The sequence below is a fragment of the Penaeus vannamei genome, chromosome 31 (assembly GCF_042767895.1).
Source record: "Penaeus vannamei isolate JL-2024 chromosome 31, ASM4276789v1, whole genome shotgun sequence".
Lineage (NCBI taxonomy): Eukaryota > Metazoa > Arthropoda > Malacostraca > Decapoda > Penaeidae > Penaeus > Penaeus vannamei.
In genome coordinates, this window is record NC_091579.1 from 22,830,814 (window position 1) to 22,845,813 (window position 15,000).

General features: G+C 36.9%; 1 protein-coding gene across 2 annotated transcripts in view; it reads left to right on the forward strand.

Annotated features, from left to right (window-relative positions):
* Nucleotides 1-4,079: 4,079 nt before the first annotated feature.
* The window catches only part of LOC113821008 (rho GTPase-activating protein 8), a 168,050-nt gene continuing 157,129 nt past the window's right edge, over nucleotides 4,080-15,000 (forward strand). Inside the window, exon 1 of one of the 2 annotated variants that reach the window (XM_070143962.1) lies at nucleotides 4,080-4,222. In XM_070143962.1, coding sequence (XP_070000063.1) covers nucleotides 4,186-4,222 — 37 coding nt within the window. In that variant the 5' untranslated portion in view covers nucleotides 4,080-4,185. The remainder of the gene's footprint in view (nucleotides 4,223-15,000) is intronic. The other variant, XM_070143963.1, reaches the window with a different exon arrangement.

Consider the following 15,000-nt stretch of genomic DNA (forward strand, 5'->3'; position numbering starts at 1 on the left):
CATATTTTTCATTAATGCCAGGCTCCACATAATATATAACTAATGCCTATGTAATCTTTCTCATTATTAAAAAAATATTTGGTGGTGTTTCTGGAAAAATTAGAAGTGTAAGAAGTGGAAGCTCAATAACTGCCTACCCTGTAAAGAACACAAATGAATTAATTATCTGAAACACACAAGTTTACAGATATATGGGCCTTTCATCTTCTCTATGTTCTGAACATTTCTACTAATACTAATACTGTCTACAACCTGGTCATTGTTGTTCAAAAAAGGAAACATATAGTTCTCATTACGTTTTCCTTATATATAAATATCAAAGACAAAGAATAATTTCACCTTATTCAAATATCAAAAAGCATTAATTAATTGTGTTAAACATTAGTGTGATTTATAAAGGAACCAAAATTAAATCATAATAAAATTTGCAACTGAAGAACACACAAAAAAAGTTCAAAGTTACATATGTTACAGATAACCTTTGTATTTCCTTTTATAACCAGCTGAAGCTTTCAAATAAATAACTAAAATTAGAAGGAAAAAAATCTTTGAAATGCATTATAAACAGCTGTCAGGCCATATACTGAACTGAATCTACTTTGAGCAAATGCTCATCTGTAGCAGATAAAACAATATCAACAGTTTTTACAACTAAAAGAGGGATACAGCCTGATAAAATAAAAAGAAAAGAAAATGTGGTATTTAATGAAAATATAACCTACATATATCATCCCAATATAACAATGCATGCACATTAATTACTAATGAAAAAAAGTGTAAATCATAAGCTTTTAGTAAATACATTTTTTTTTTTAATAACTATTTAAAAATGCCAAGATACATTTATCATATATATTTGAGAGAAATCTAGCAATATACAGACTCCTGTCATTACAATAAATACACATAGAGGTAATACCCAAAGTATTACTTAGTAGTGCTTGGCCAAAAATAATACCTAAACAATGATAAAACCAAAAAACGGACTATAAATGGACAATGAAAAATATCAAACAAATATCAAACTACATTAAAGAAAATAAAAAAAGAAATCTAACATTAAGAAACAAAAATGTCTATGATACCTTTGCAGATACAAATAATGAATGCTTACTTGTATCAAAACGTTAAAACAAAAACTGGAAACTGGAAAAGGCTCACTGACAAGATGGTTTGAACTTACACAAGGGTATCTTGTGACAAAATGTAATTCTAGATCTTAATTCATATATCTAGCAGATTAATGATATATATATATCTTCAATGTAACTATCTTACATATTTAACAAGAATGTTGATATTAGATAATGAAATGAACAGTACCAGGATCTTACCATTAATTAATGAAAACATAATGCATAGTCTAATCATCTAACACCTCTGATTCAAAACTATTTATCAATCCTCTCAAAGCAAACCCCAGAGATTTGTTGTTAAATATGCTGCTGTTTCCAACATCTCTCTGCTCTTGGTATTAATCCTTGGTCTCCAGGTCTCTTTTGGGAGATTCTGCTGTTAAATAAATGAAAATATCAATATTTAGATTCATTATTTTGGGTTATCTTATTGATGATCATAAGATGGTAGTTTTAAGTAATATTCTCTTGTGCATCATTCCTTTAATAACAATTAAATAGACTAACATATATATATAAATACATCTCTCTTGTAAAAAAGGAAGGGATTTTAAACAATTAAAGAGAAAAAAAATAGTGAAAATACTTTTTCTTTTAATTAAAATGGAAGTTGCTATTATTCATTAACACTATAGTAAAGCCTCTGACACCATAACATTAAAAACTAATAGATTGATGAGAGTGACAATGAGAAGTATGCATACTGAATGGACAAGGGTGACTACTGTTTAATCTTATTCCTAAATTCTGCAAATGGCACACCTGAATCTTGCAGTGAAATACCAAAGAAAGTAATCACAGAGGTTTTGCAGACTACTTGAGAAGTAAGAAATAGCTGTCATTCAATTTTGGTAATGAGATTATTATATATGGATGAGTGGTGGCCTGGATGTACTTCATGAGGAAAAGGACTTGGAAGTAAGGGTTACTGAAGACCTAAGATGCAGCTAATGGGGTACAGCTGCAGTTGAAAATGCTACAGCAGTACTGAGAGATATTGTTATTCTTGAGACAACTGGATAAAAAATGAATCCACATAATGTATAAAACTAAATGTCTGCAATCATTTGAAATATGTGACACAGACATAGTCATCTTGGTTGAAAAAAATGTAAAAGTTTTAGGTGTGCTGTAATCAGCTTTCAAATTGGTTATTGGAACAAAGAATTTTGGATGCTACTGACATTTCATTTGAAGAGAGTAGGTAAATGAAAGACATCATGGTGTTAAAAGCTTATATCAGGGAAGGAAATACTGAATAGTGAAACATGTTTCAATAAAAAGTTATTGACAATTCTATACAGTATGGGTGCATTCCCCAGAGGCTAGGTTCCACATTACAAGCTTTATTAAACAATCTGAGTTGCTGTGACTACACATGCTCTTCAGGCACAGTCTGGGGGTAGGGTTGATGGGGGGCTCTGCCCCCCCTAACACCCCTTTGGAAACATTGTCTTCATTTTTGTATGTATGTCAAGATAGAGTTTGAATCCAGGAGCAATGAGTCTGTGGCCAGTGATTGTGACAGTTTTCCTTTATATGTGAGATTAATGTATGTGTCTATAGATTATTTCTTGTACTGATGATTGCAACTTTTTGTTCTCTACAAGACTCATATTCAACTTGCCCAAGCTTAGTGCATTCATACCTTAAAGATTAACCAAGTTTTTCTTTTTTACTTTATAAGCCATCAATATCATCCATAGTGCATAAGTGAAAATTGTAAAGGCAAGACATTTTCTGAAAAGATATTTAAATATGAAATGGGACCAAATCCTGGCAGCCATTAGAAACAGACAATGAAAATTAAATGAGCAATACAATACAGGTACTGGTCATTACTGATATTGGTTACTCCCTCATCTTGGTGTGTGTAGAGTTATCGCAATGCTGTATGGGAAAAAATGCAAACATATTCCCAAATTTGATATTTCAGGTGGAATGATGCCATTAATTACTACATTGGTCTCTGAACTAAAAAGTTTGCCAGCCATAACTGAGTAAGTTTTGCTATGAATAAAATATACCTTATATCTATTTTTAATTAACCCTTCTTTGACCATTTTTTGTTTGATTGAAAGAGATTTCACTTACAATTTTATCAAAAGGGCCTGAGGAAACAAGGTATGAGGCACCATTCTGAGAATATCATGTTAGTCATGAATTATCATAATCAAAATATATTTTTTCACAAAAATCTGTTGAAAGGAAGTGACTACTAGTACGCCAGAAAAGCCCCAAATGGCATGCATAGTTAAACAAAAAGATAGCAGCGTCCTGACACTCAGTTTGGTTAGGTTCATACTTATTACCCAGAAATGTCGTTCATATGCATATGCATATTTGTGCCGTACACCTAACCGCGAGAAATTGGATACGGCTGTCGTACAGGTAATTTCTGCCATTCTGAAAGGGGGGCAAATGCAGTTAAAATCAATCTTTACGATTTGTCCTATCAATGTAGTATCGGGGTACAAATGAGAATACTATTTCAGATTATTCAAATTATGGTATGGGTGCTATCTGTATCTGGATAATGATATCATTACTGCCCACGCTCGATTAAATTTCCGCTGTGCATTTACCAACACTGACTCTGAATTATCCTAACATAAAATGACTTTGACTTTGACGTCCACTTATGTTCCACGTTCTCGTCCATTTAAGCCGAGATTTCGTTTCCCAATTAATAAATGATTAAAGCCAAAGCAAATATGTTTGACATTTCGCGAACTACGTACTCTTGACGATGTCTTATTCGTCCGAAAACATTGACAGTTCTTGAACTAAAAGTGGTACCAATTCTCTGCAACAGTTCCATATGTAATTATCTTTTAAATCCAGTCAACCGACAAAACATATATATCGATATATCCTAAATTGAAAACAAATCTCGGAACCCAATATATTTATCCAAACACGCAAGTCGCTCGGCACTGACGCAATCGGACATGGTATTCCTCTGTCAACAAATCCCGAATCAGCTGAGAGGGAGTAGACCTCACGAGCGGTTGTTGTAGACTGTGTTGCACTATGTGTCAATGACAAAATGGGAACTTTTAAGGATCCAGCGAGGCCTGTAGGAGGTAAGATGTTACACACGCCGATATTTCTTATTAATGTGTAAACGAATTGCTTAAAATGGTCCAGGGTTTTGAAGTTTGGGTATAGCATTGTTGTGGTTATAACTTTTAAATGGGTAAGGGATTGTGATTGGTTGTTTCGATGTAAAAATCATTTGCGTGGTATGCTTTGTGCCGTCTGCCTTTGGGGAAAAGATTCGGTGTATATCAGGTTACCAGAAAGTTGTAACATTTGTTATAACCTAGGATTGTGAACTATTGTTGATGGCAAGCTGAATTAAAAATTTCTTGTGTTGCCATTATATTTACAGAAATGTAAATGCATACACACATGTGTACAGATTATATATATATATATATATATATATATATATATATATATATATATATATATATATATGTGTGTGTGTATATATATATATGTGTATATATATATATATATATATATATGTGTGTGTGTATATATATATATGTGTATATATATATATACATATATATTATATATAAATATTATATATATATATGTATTGTATATGTACATCTACATTTGCACACTCAGTATTTTTATATATCCGTGTTTATCAACTAACATTGAGTAAGAACAGCAAGTTCAGCAATTGAATGTTGAAGATGGTAGATTTAACAGAATTCATGAATAATTCATGCCAAATGTTGTATTGGTTGAGATTTACAAATGCTTAAATTATGAAGAAGCTATTTTTTCCGTTTTTAGAATATTTCTTGAATGTTATAGAATAATGGGTTTAGAGATGTGGCTTAAGAAGTAATATGTGTCCTAAGCTCTATCTTTAAGATTCTTTTACCTTAAAACTTTTAGGAAATTGGGTGTATCAGGAGGGTCTTGGTATTCCATATTAATATCTCTGTAGCAGTCCAGTCTTTCCTAAATTTTATAGTATCGTATATGTTTTTAAAAATTGGATTAACTTATAATCCAAGACAAACTAGAATTAATGTAATATATTTGAAGTTTGAATACATGTCAAAGCTCAGAATAACAGGCCAGTTTGTCAGTCATACAAGCAATAGACACCCTAGTAAATGATAGAAACTTCTTTGCAAATGCTTGTATATCTGATTTCTCCAAAATCTGTATTTTTAGCAAGTTGTCAATAATTCTATAGAGTAAGAATAAAGTGCACTTAATGATTTCTTCAAGAAAGAATTAAAGCATGAAAATTTTTAAAAATACAGGAAGTATGTATAAATTAGCTAATGTTTCTTAAAAAAGCATAAAGAAGTAAAGTATGGAAACAAAAAATTAAAATGAAGTATGTATAAATTAGCTTATGTTTCTTAGAAAAAAGTCATAGAAATATATAGAAAGAAATTAGTTACATAACTATCTGTTGTCCTATTTGCAAATTTGTCATTTAAGTTCCTTTACCTGCAGTGGGACAGAGTCAATATAGCAAATTTATCTATGTAGAGGCTAACAACTTAAAGCTGGTTGGTTGAGTCAACTGTTAAACTTGGACTTTTCTTAAGTCATCAACAGCACAATAATGATAATTCACATGAATTAGTGGCCAGTATAAGTTGCACAAGTGCATAAATTGTACTAGAAGAAGGATGTAAGGAAAAGTATTTGTGATCTGGTTTTATAGGTTTGCTTATGCCAGAGACTATTTTTCCTGAATCTTTGAAACCAAAACAGTATTTACTTTCAGAAGCCTTAATTCTTTCACTGAAATAGCTACAGATAATGAGATGTGAAATTAGGAAAATGAATATAGAAATAAGATTGAAGGGTAAAAAAAGAAAAGACTTCCAAAAGGGAAAGGTTACACATTTTACACTATGTTACATGGGATGACATTAGGTAGGGTTTCTTGTACAAGAAGATATGTACAGTTGGTACTTTTTCTTCTACATGTAATCCAGAGAATCAATATATATATATATAGTTTTGATGATGCATTCTCTGGTGGCGCTCTGACCCTGAGGCACATATGCGTGCACACAGATGCTTAACCACCCACACGCACCAACACCTGCAGGGTCACCTCTAAGTTAGAAGGTTAAGCACTACTATTCTTAAGTTGTATGTAAAAAGAATGAAAAGATACACTCGTTCAAATGTGCCATAGATGTGTGACTTTCTTGTTTTGCCAAGAAATAAAATTCTTTTGTGTTAGGCTTGGCTGGATTTTTTATTTATTTGACCAAAATATCTTCATCTATAAACATTTAACTTTATGAGCAAATGATATACAAGGAATTATTTATAAATTTAGATTGAATGTTTGTCTAAGAATAAGCCACATTGTACTACTTCAATTGTGTAATTTGCAAAAGCTAACTTTGCCTGGGTTCTGCCCCATGACCTAGTTTGTTTTAGTATTTTGAGCTCTCCATTAATGATCATGAGTAAATTTTTATCATGATGGGTGAATTACCTCTAGTCACTTCAGTTTCCACAGTAGTAGTAGCAATCAGTACCATTTTTAAGGAGGCCTGTTTCATTATACTCCATGAGCTAATGTAACAAGGTTGGTATTTGGTGCGTTGTGTAGCAACGTTTACAACAGTACTTCGTATGGCCAGTGGGATCAGTTCCCAGCCAAGTACAGTTGTAGAGTAGCATCATCTTATTTGAGAAAGTCAGTGGTTAATAGCACATGCTATTCCTATATTAAAAAGCATAGGGGAGTAGCCCATGGCCTGTCTGGGAAGCTTAACATATAGGCATGTGCTACAGCTTTCGTACCAAGATTGTCAGCAAGCTCATTTACCCCAAGTGCCAGTGTGGTTGTATATGGTCTCCAGTTTAAGATGATACTTCTACCCAGATCAAGAATTGCCTGGGTTTTGATGTGCTTGGGGTCAGTATGTAAACATTATCATTAGGCACCTTTTTGTCATTTCACTCCAGGAAAGTACCTAGAGAGGCCATGGTACCATCTTGCTGAGGGGGGGGGGGGCAAACTGTGAGATATGGTCATGCCCTTAGTGAATCCATTAAGGTCTTCAAAAATGGGGGTCAGGACTTCTAAGTCATCAGTTCCTTGCTTTTTTCTCCACTGCTTTCACTAAACAGCTGATGAGCAATATGATGCTGCATTTACCCAGCACCATCGATTTTATGTTAGGAACTATGTCAGATCTCTTCAAAAACTAGGAAAGTGTGTTAGTCTCCTGGAAGTTGATGTCTCTGAGTATTCATTGGCGAGTTACAGAAATGTGAGCTCACACTGCAACCCAAGGTATGAGATTGTGCTGATTGAAACCTGATCCTACATATTTTCCTTAATGCTCTCAGGAAATGCAAACTTTTTGACTTGGCAGGCTCAGGTACTAGCTTCTCGTTGGTATGGGTGCACCTTGGGATCGAATGATTTGTGGTTCCTCATACCATGTCCCCTTTGACAGTGTCCTATGCATAACTTAGAATCCCCTCCCCCTTCAGGAGAACTAGGTTTTCTGGAGTTAAGGACTGTTGATGGGTGAGACATTACCGTTACTGATGTATTGCACTGATCAGGGGAGCCTTAAGTACATTCATATTGTTATTGTCAGGGTCGTCAATGGTTCCGTTACTGAGCCAGTGGATCCCGAAAGGGTTGTCAGTTGACACTATCCACCTTATGTCCGGGATTCTGCTCCGCCGTAAATAGCAAATCCTAAAGGAAGTAGAGAGTCCGATTATCAAGCCATGCCATTCTCTTCGTTAAGGTCGTGAAGGCAAAGGCAAAGTTCAGACACAAGAAGGATGACACACACAGAAGTAGACAGCAGCCCCAGCATGGCAGTGTGAAAGTTCCTAGATCGAACAGTAATGTGGATATGAATCAGATGATATTCCAGGCAGTACAAGTAGGTTTGGTACCAATATGTTGCCCACGACAATCTACGTCAGTGTCAACTATATCCCGTTGATCGAGTTGTACATTCCGGTAATAGTAATAGCAGTCGAGTTCGAATCTGGCAACTCGTAAGATGACGATCCAGTTGCAAGAAGTCCGTAAAAAATATTATTCTTTTATCCTCACATACTCAGGAAAATAATCTATAATATATTTTTTCTTTGATTTCTACTTGTAGACCTGCCTTTTTTAAAAGTATTCCGCGGGTATGGATTACACTTTACATATTTAAGCTACATGCAGGCAGTAGGCGTTTTCTCTATTTTTTGTCATGAAGTTACATTTGAATTCCCATATTTTTCTTTTTCATTTAAGTAATTCGTTTAAGGCAGTTTTCGAGGCCCGTACTCGTATTTCACGTGTTAGAGATACATTTGTTTGAGTTATACTTGTGGTAAGGTAACGTTTTCTTTGACTGTAAAATAATTTTAGGGCAAACTTATATATTTCATAAAAAAAACGTTTGCATACGTCCTAAGCTATGTATTGTTCTGTCCTCGAGAAAAGAGGAATTTGTTTTTCGGAATGTGCAGTTCATGAGAAGTTTTTTTTCTGAGATTTTGTTTTGTATGAAGCGTTCCGGGAAGTGATTTATCTAATATATAGAATATAGCCCTTAGAAAAACGGTTGTTACGGGACAAGTTTCCAGTGCGGTATGTTATCAATATATTTCTTTCTTATATTGAAAATAACCAGACACGTCAGTGTTAATGAAACTTTTTTTTTTTTTTGTTTTGCGGCTCTTTGCTATTCAAAGAATTTGTTTTAAAAAATCTAAATATTTTAAGATCTCTTAACTTGCTACCAATCTGTCGTTAAAGATTGTAAAAACTCTACCCAGTTGCCTTTTAATAAAACAGTTGAGGGTGTAAAAGGCAATGGAAAATATTGGGTGTACTCCTTCACTTTAATTACGAACGTTCTCATTTTGCCTGATGTTTAATTGAGGCTTGCCTACTTACATGCAAGCAATACTGGACTTTCGCTCTTCACCTCGAAACATACATTATCCCAAGAGAAACAGAGCTTGATAATAGTGCCTCCATGATATATTCTTCGGTGACAGAGATATGGGAAAAAAGCAACAGCGCATTTTCTATTTGCCTTGTTTTTCGTGCTAAGTCACGGCTACATGGCTCACTTCTGTTATAGAGCATATAAAATTGCTATTTTGGTTTTATCAGGTACAAGTAAGCCATTCTGGGAAGTACGTCCACTGAGAAGCCGAGATGTCCTAAGTTAAAAATAACGATTTTATATTTTTTCGACCTTTTTGGTTTCATTATCGATTTCGTATCTTATTCTTTATAGATCTTTTCCAAGAAATTAGGTTAGTCTTCTCAGTCGGTCTTAATTAACACGTGGATGTGGCCTTCTCGGTGAATTTAAGAGAGGCACCTCTTGTCGCGCCCAAGAACCCGGCGTAGGATGATGAGGGTTTGAGAGTAACAGAGCATGCGAAAATTTATGACAACCATCCTGTTCCGTATATGCTATGTGTTACAACGAAAGGCAGCGTATGTGTTCTCCCCCGCCTGTCCATGTTCTTATGATGCCAAAGAGATTTGTTCGCTCCAAGGCAGACAAGAGGATTTTCGCTGTTATTATTTTTTATTTAATTACACGCTCTTAGGTTACTATGATTGTTATAGTTTTTTTTTCTTTTCTTTTCATAATTTGGGAATTTATGAAGATTAAGGAGGTTCGTATTTCTCTCTCTCTCTCTAAAAAAAAGCAATACCCCCCCCCCCCGCCTCTCTCTCTCTCTTTCTCTCTCCCTCTCTCGCTCTTTCTGTGAGTCTGATTAGATTTCAGTTAAAGATAGATCACAACTGAATTCAGTGATTATAATCCAAATGAAAAGACAGGATTAACACTGTCTGTAACAACATCTAATTTACTGATAATCTTATCTCACCATTTTTTTGCTAGTAATACTGAAGAGTATCCACGAACTCGCGTTCACACGCGTATTTACAATGACACACACATACACACACCCATACACGCCGCACACACTGTGTGTATATATATATTTATGTACGTGTATGTGAATGTATGCTTGTATGTATGTATATATATCATGTATGTATGTATGTATGTATGTGCGTATGCATGTAAGTAACCATGCGTTTAAACCCAAGATGCTCGCAGACTACCCAGATGCATGCATGTTTGGCCCCGAGTGCTTTGCCTGAAGGGAGGGAGATCAGGCGCGAACTGGGTCACTGAGTCTTCTTGCAATCTCGTGAGAACAGCGGCAGCATGTGCGCGCGTACAGACACACTCTTCTCCCGCGTGTCTTTGTGTGAGTATGCACGAAGGGCCGTGGGAGGGGGGGGGGGAGGATTGGGTGGGCACCGGAGGCTATGGGGGAGAGGGAGGAAGGGCGGCTGACGTAATGGGTTGGTCACACCGTTATGATGATCACGTGGTCACGGCCCATGACCACGTGCGTGTGTTTACTAGCCAGAAGACTCAATGGCGTCGGAGGGGTGGGGGGTGGGGGTGGCGGGAGGAGGGGGTGATGGGTAGAGATGGGGTCAGGTGGGGATGGATGGGGAGGGAGAGGGGGGGGGTGATTTAATCCCGTACTTCCTAACCTCATTTTGTTCTTACTATTCTTTACTCGCTTCTCGTCATTATGATGGCGCTGAATTGTTCCGGCATTATCATCATGCGCGCGCGCGTCTCATTACGCTGAAATTACGTCTATAATGATGGTCTTGTTTAAGGCCGGGCGGAAGAGTGGGTGGGGGTGGTGGAGAAGGAGGGGGTGAGAAAAGTTTGCTTTTCTCTTATTATTGTGCATCATTATTACATCATGATCATGATCATCTTCCTCTTCTTCTCGTCCTAATCCTTCTTCTTCTTCTTCTTCTTCTTTTCCTTCTCCTTCTCCTTCTCCTCCTTCTCCTTCTCCTTCTCCTTCTTCTTCTCCTTCTTCTTCTTCTTCTTCTTCTCCTCCTCCTCCTCCTCCTCCTTCTCCTCCTCCTCCTCCTCATTTTCCTTCTTTCCATTTAACTCCTCCTTCTCCCTCTTCCTTTGCCTATGTTTTAAAATACATTAAATCTTGTACAAATCGAGGTTAGGGAATGAGATCATAGGAAACTGAGTAATTGACAGAGAGAGAGAGAGAGAGAGAGAGAGAGAGAGAGAGAGAGAGAGAGAGAGAGAGAGAGAGAGAGAGAGAGAGAGAGAGAGAGAGAGAGAGAGAGAGAGATAAAAATAAAAATTGCGCGCCCTTCTACCTAGGTGGATTGATGTAGAAATGAGGGTTATGGGATCATGGTGAAAAAAAATACCAGGAAGTAGCTGTGAATTGTGGGAGTTATGAGCAGGAAGAAGGGGCGAGTTTCGCGTTTTGCAGAGAAGGGAAGGAAAAGGGAAGGATAATAAATAAGCGGACAGGGAACAGGGAGATTAAAGAATGAAAGGGGGGGAAAGGCGAGTAGATCGCCACAAGGAATCAAGAGGTTGATGATGAAGAAATGAGGATATGGCGGAAAAAAGGAGGAATCCGAGCAAACAGGGGAGACAATAACGGAGAAAATGCGAAAAGAGGAGCAAGAGGAGAGGCAAGAGAAGGTCTTCCCTCTTCCTCCCTCTTTCTCGGAAGGAGGGAACCGAGTCGAAGGACCACTAAGAGGAGAGAATGAGAATCAGAATAAAAGAGGAAACTGAGAAGAAGAAGGAAACGTGGATCACAAAGAGGAGGTGGAGTAGGTAGAGAGAAGAGAGTGGTCACAAGGAGTTGGAGGAGAAGAAACAGAAGCCAAAGACGAAGACGAAGAAAAAGGCGAAGAATAATGATAAGAAAAATAAGAAAAACAAGAAGAAGAAGGAGAGGAAAAAGAAAAATAGAAGAAGAAGAAGAAAAAGAAAAGAAAAAATGGAAGAGGAAAAATAGAAGAAGAAGAAGAAGAAGAAGGGGGAGGAGAAGGAAGAAGGACCAGCGGTGCTCCTGAAGAGGCATTTCCGGCTGGGGCGCGAGTGTGCCGCAGCCGGGCGGGTCGCGACATCCGGGAATCACTGTTGCAAAGGGTGTGTGTGCGAGGCGGTGGGGTGCAAAAAGTGAGAGAGAGAGAGAGAGAGAGAGAAAGAGAAAGAGAAAGAGAAAGAGAAAGAGAAAGAGAAAGAGAGAGAGAGAGAGAGAGAGAGAGAGAAAGAGAGGGAGAGAAAGAGAGGGAGAGAAAGAGAGAGAGAGAGAGAGAGAGAGAGAAAGAGAGAGAGAGAAAGAGAGAGAGAGAAAGAGAGAGAGAGAAAGCGAGAGAGAGAGAGAAAGAGAAAGAGAGAGACAGAGAGAGGAAGATAAAGAGAGAGAGAGAGAAAGATAAAGAGAGAGAGAGAGAAAGATAAAGAGAGAGAGAAAGAGAAAGAGAAAGAAAGATACAGAGAGAAAGAGAAAAGGAGAGAGAGAAAGAGAAAGATAAAGAGAAAGATAAAGAAAGATACAGAGAGAAAGAGAAAGAGAGAGAGAGAGAAAGATAAAGAGAGAGAGAGAGAGAGAGAGAAAGATAAAGAGAGAGAGAGAGCGAGAGAGAGAGAGAGAGAGAGAGAGAGAGAGAGAGAGAGAGAGAGAGAGAGAGAGAGAGAGTGATTTGAGTTAGTGAGTGAGTGAGTGAACGAGTAAGTGTATGAGTATATGTGTATGTGTGTGTGTGTGTGTGTGTGTATGTGTATTTGTATGTGTGTGTCTGTCTATGAAGTTATCTTGTATACAATATTCAATAACTAGGTGACGAGGAATGCACAGACATTATTTATTATTAAAGTTTAAACCGGCAATGGTAGTTGTAACTAATTATGCCAGAAATAATTTGATAATGATGATTGATAGGATTTCGTAATATTTAATACGTTCAGAGATCATATGATAATGAATATTAAACAGTATTTTCTGGAAAACAAACAAACAAACATATATACAATGTCTGTAGTCCCGGTGCCGTAACTCCTGTTTTTTTTCCTTTTTTTCTCTTTTACTGCTTTTCATTTTTTTTTTTTTTTCAATTCTCTCTCCTTTTCGTTTCTTTCCCCTGTCCTCTGTCCACCGCATCGCCGTTCTCTGTCCTTCCTTCCCCGTCCTTCGCGCGCGTGTTTGTGGCCTCGCGGTGGGGGGGGGGGGGGAGGTCGGGCCGCGAGGAGTGCACGGCGCAAGGGAAGTGCATTTCGCTCTTGAGGTCTGATTTCTGCGATAAATGTGGGTGCTTTTTTTCATTTTTCTTTCTCTTTTGGTGTGGTTTCTAGGATGTGGTTTTGTCTTAAGGTCTGATGTCTGGGAAGTGTGTGGATGTTTGTTTTCTTTTCTTTTCTTTCTCTTTTGGTTTGGAGTGGTTTTGGTTTCTGGGATATGTGTGGATTTTTTTTCTTTCTTTTTCTCTTTTGGTATTGTTTCTGAAATATGTTTTTGTCTTTTTTTTTCTTTCTCTTTTGTTTTGGAGTGGTTTCTGGGATATTGTGATTTTTTTTCTTTCTTTTTCCCATTGGTATTGTTTCTGAAATTTGTTTTTGTCTTTTTTTCTTTCTCTTTTGTTTTCGAGTGTTTTCTGGGATATGTGTGGATTTTGTTTTCTCTTTTGGTTTTGTTTCTGAAATTTGTTTTTGTCTTTGTCTGACGTCTGGGATGTATGTGCATGTTTTTTTTTCTTTCTTTTTCTTTTGGTATGGTTTCTGGGACGTGGTTTTGGCTTTAGGTCTGACGTCTGGGATATGTGTGGATGTTTTTTTTTTTCTTTCTCTTGGTATGGTTTCTGGGATGTGTCTTTGGCTTGAGGTCTGACGTCTGGGGCATATGTGCAGTTTATTTTCATTTTCTTTTGCTATGGTTTCTGGGATGTGCGTTTGTTAGGTCTGATTTCTGCGATATGTGTGGACGTTTTTTTTCTTTCTGTTTTGGTGTGTTTTTGTCTTCGCGATATGGTGTTTGTGATGTATTTTCCCTCTTTTTGGGGGTATGGTGTCTGGGATGGGTTTTGTCTTTGGGATGGTGTTTGGGAAGTTTTGTTTTTGCTTTCTTAAGGAATAGTTTCTGGGAGAGGTTTTTGGTCTGGCTTTAGGGATATACGTGTATATTTTTATTTATGTATTATTATTATCATTTTTGGGGGGATTATTCCTAGGAAGTGTTTATGTCTTTAGGGTTTGGTGTTCGAAATGTATTTTCTCTTTTCTGGGATGTGTTTTTGTCTTGGGTTGGTATCAGGGATGTTTTATCTCCCTAAGGAATGGTGTCTGGAATGTTCTTTCTCCTAAGATACAAATTCAGGATTTTTTTTTTCTTTTTGCTCTAGGCAAGCCGTCAGAAATGTATTTTTCTCGTTAGTTATGACGTCAGGAATATTTTCCTCTGAGTATGATGTCAGCAATATTTTTTTTCTTGAAATATGAGTCCAGGATTTTGTTTTTGTCTCTGAGTATGAGAACAGGAATATTTTTCCTTAAGTGTGACAGCTGGGATAAATTATCTTTATAGGTATGAAATTAATATTTTCTGACTTGAGGCATGATGTCAGGAATAAAAAAAGATTCTCTTTATGAATGATATCACGAATATTTTCTCTCTGCTGGTATGTATCTAGAATTCTTATTATTTTTGTAATGGAAACAGAAATATTTTTTTTCTCTGTAGCTATGGTGATGGTTGAACAGCAACTAGTTACGTTAGGTGATTTTTTTTCTTTTTTCGAGGATCTACAAAGTTAATTGATTGCATTTTTTTCGGGTCATGGCTTTTAACGCTAATGAAGTAGGTGACGGTTGCTCATCTCCCGCGTTGCGTGAATATTGCATGCAGTCACGAACGTACGTGAGGGCGTGTCTGCACGCGGCGAGAGCGGAGTCACGGCCATCCATACGTGACGTCAATGAGGGGGGGGGTGACGCCCGTGGCA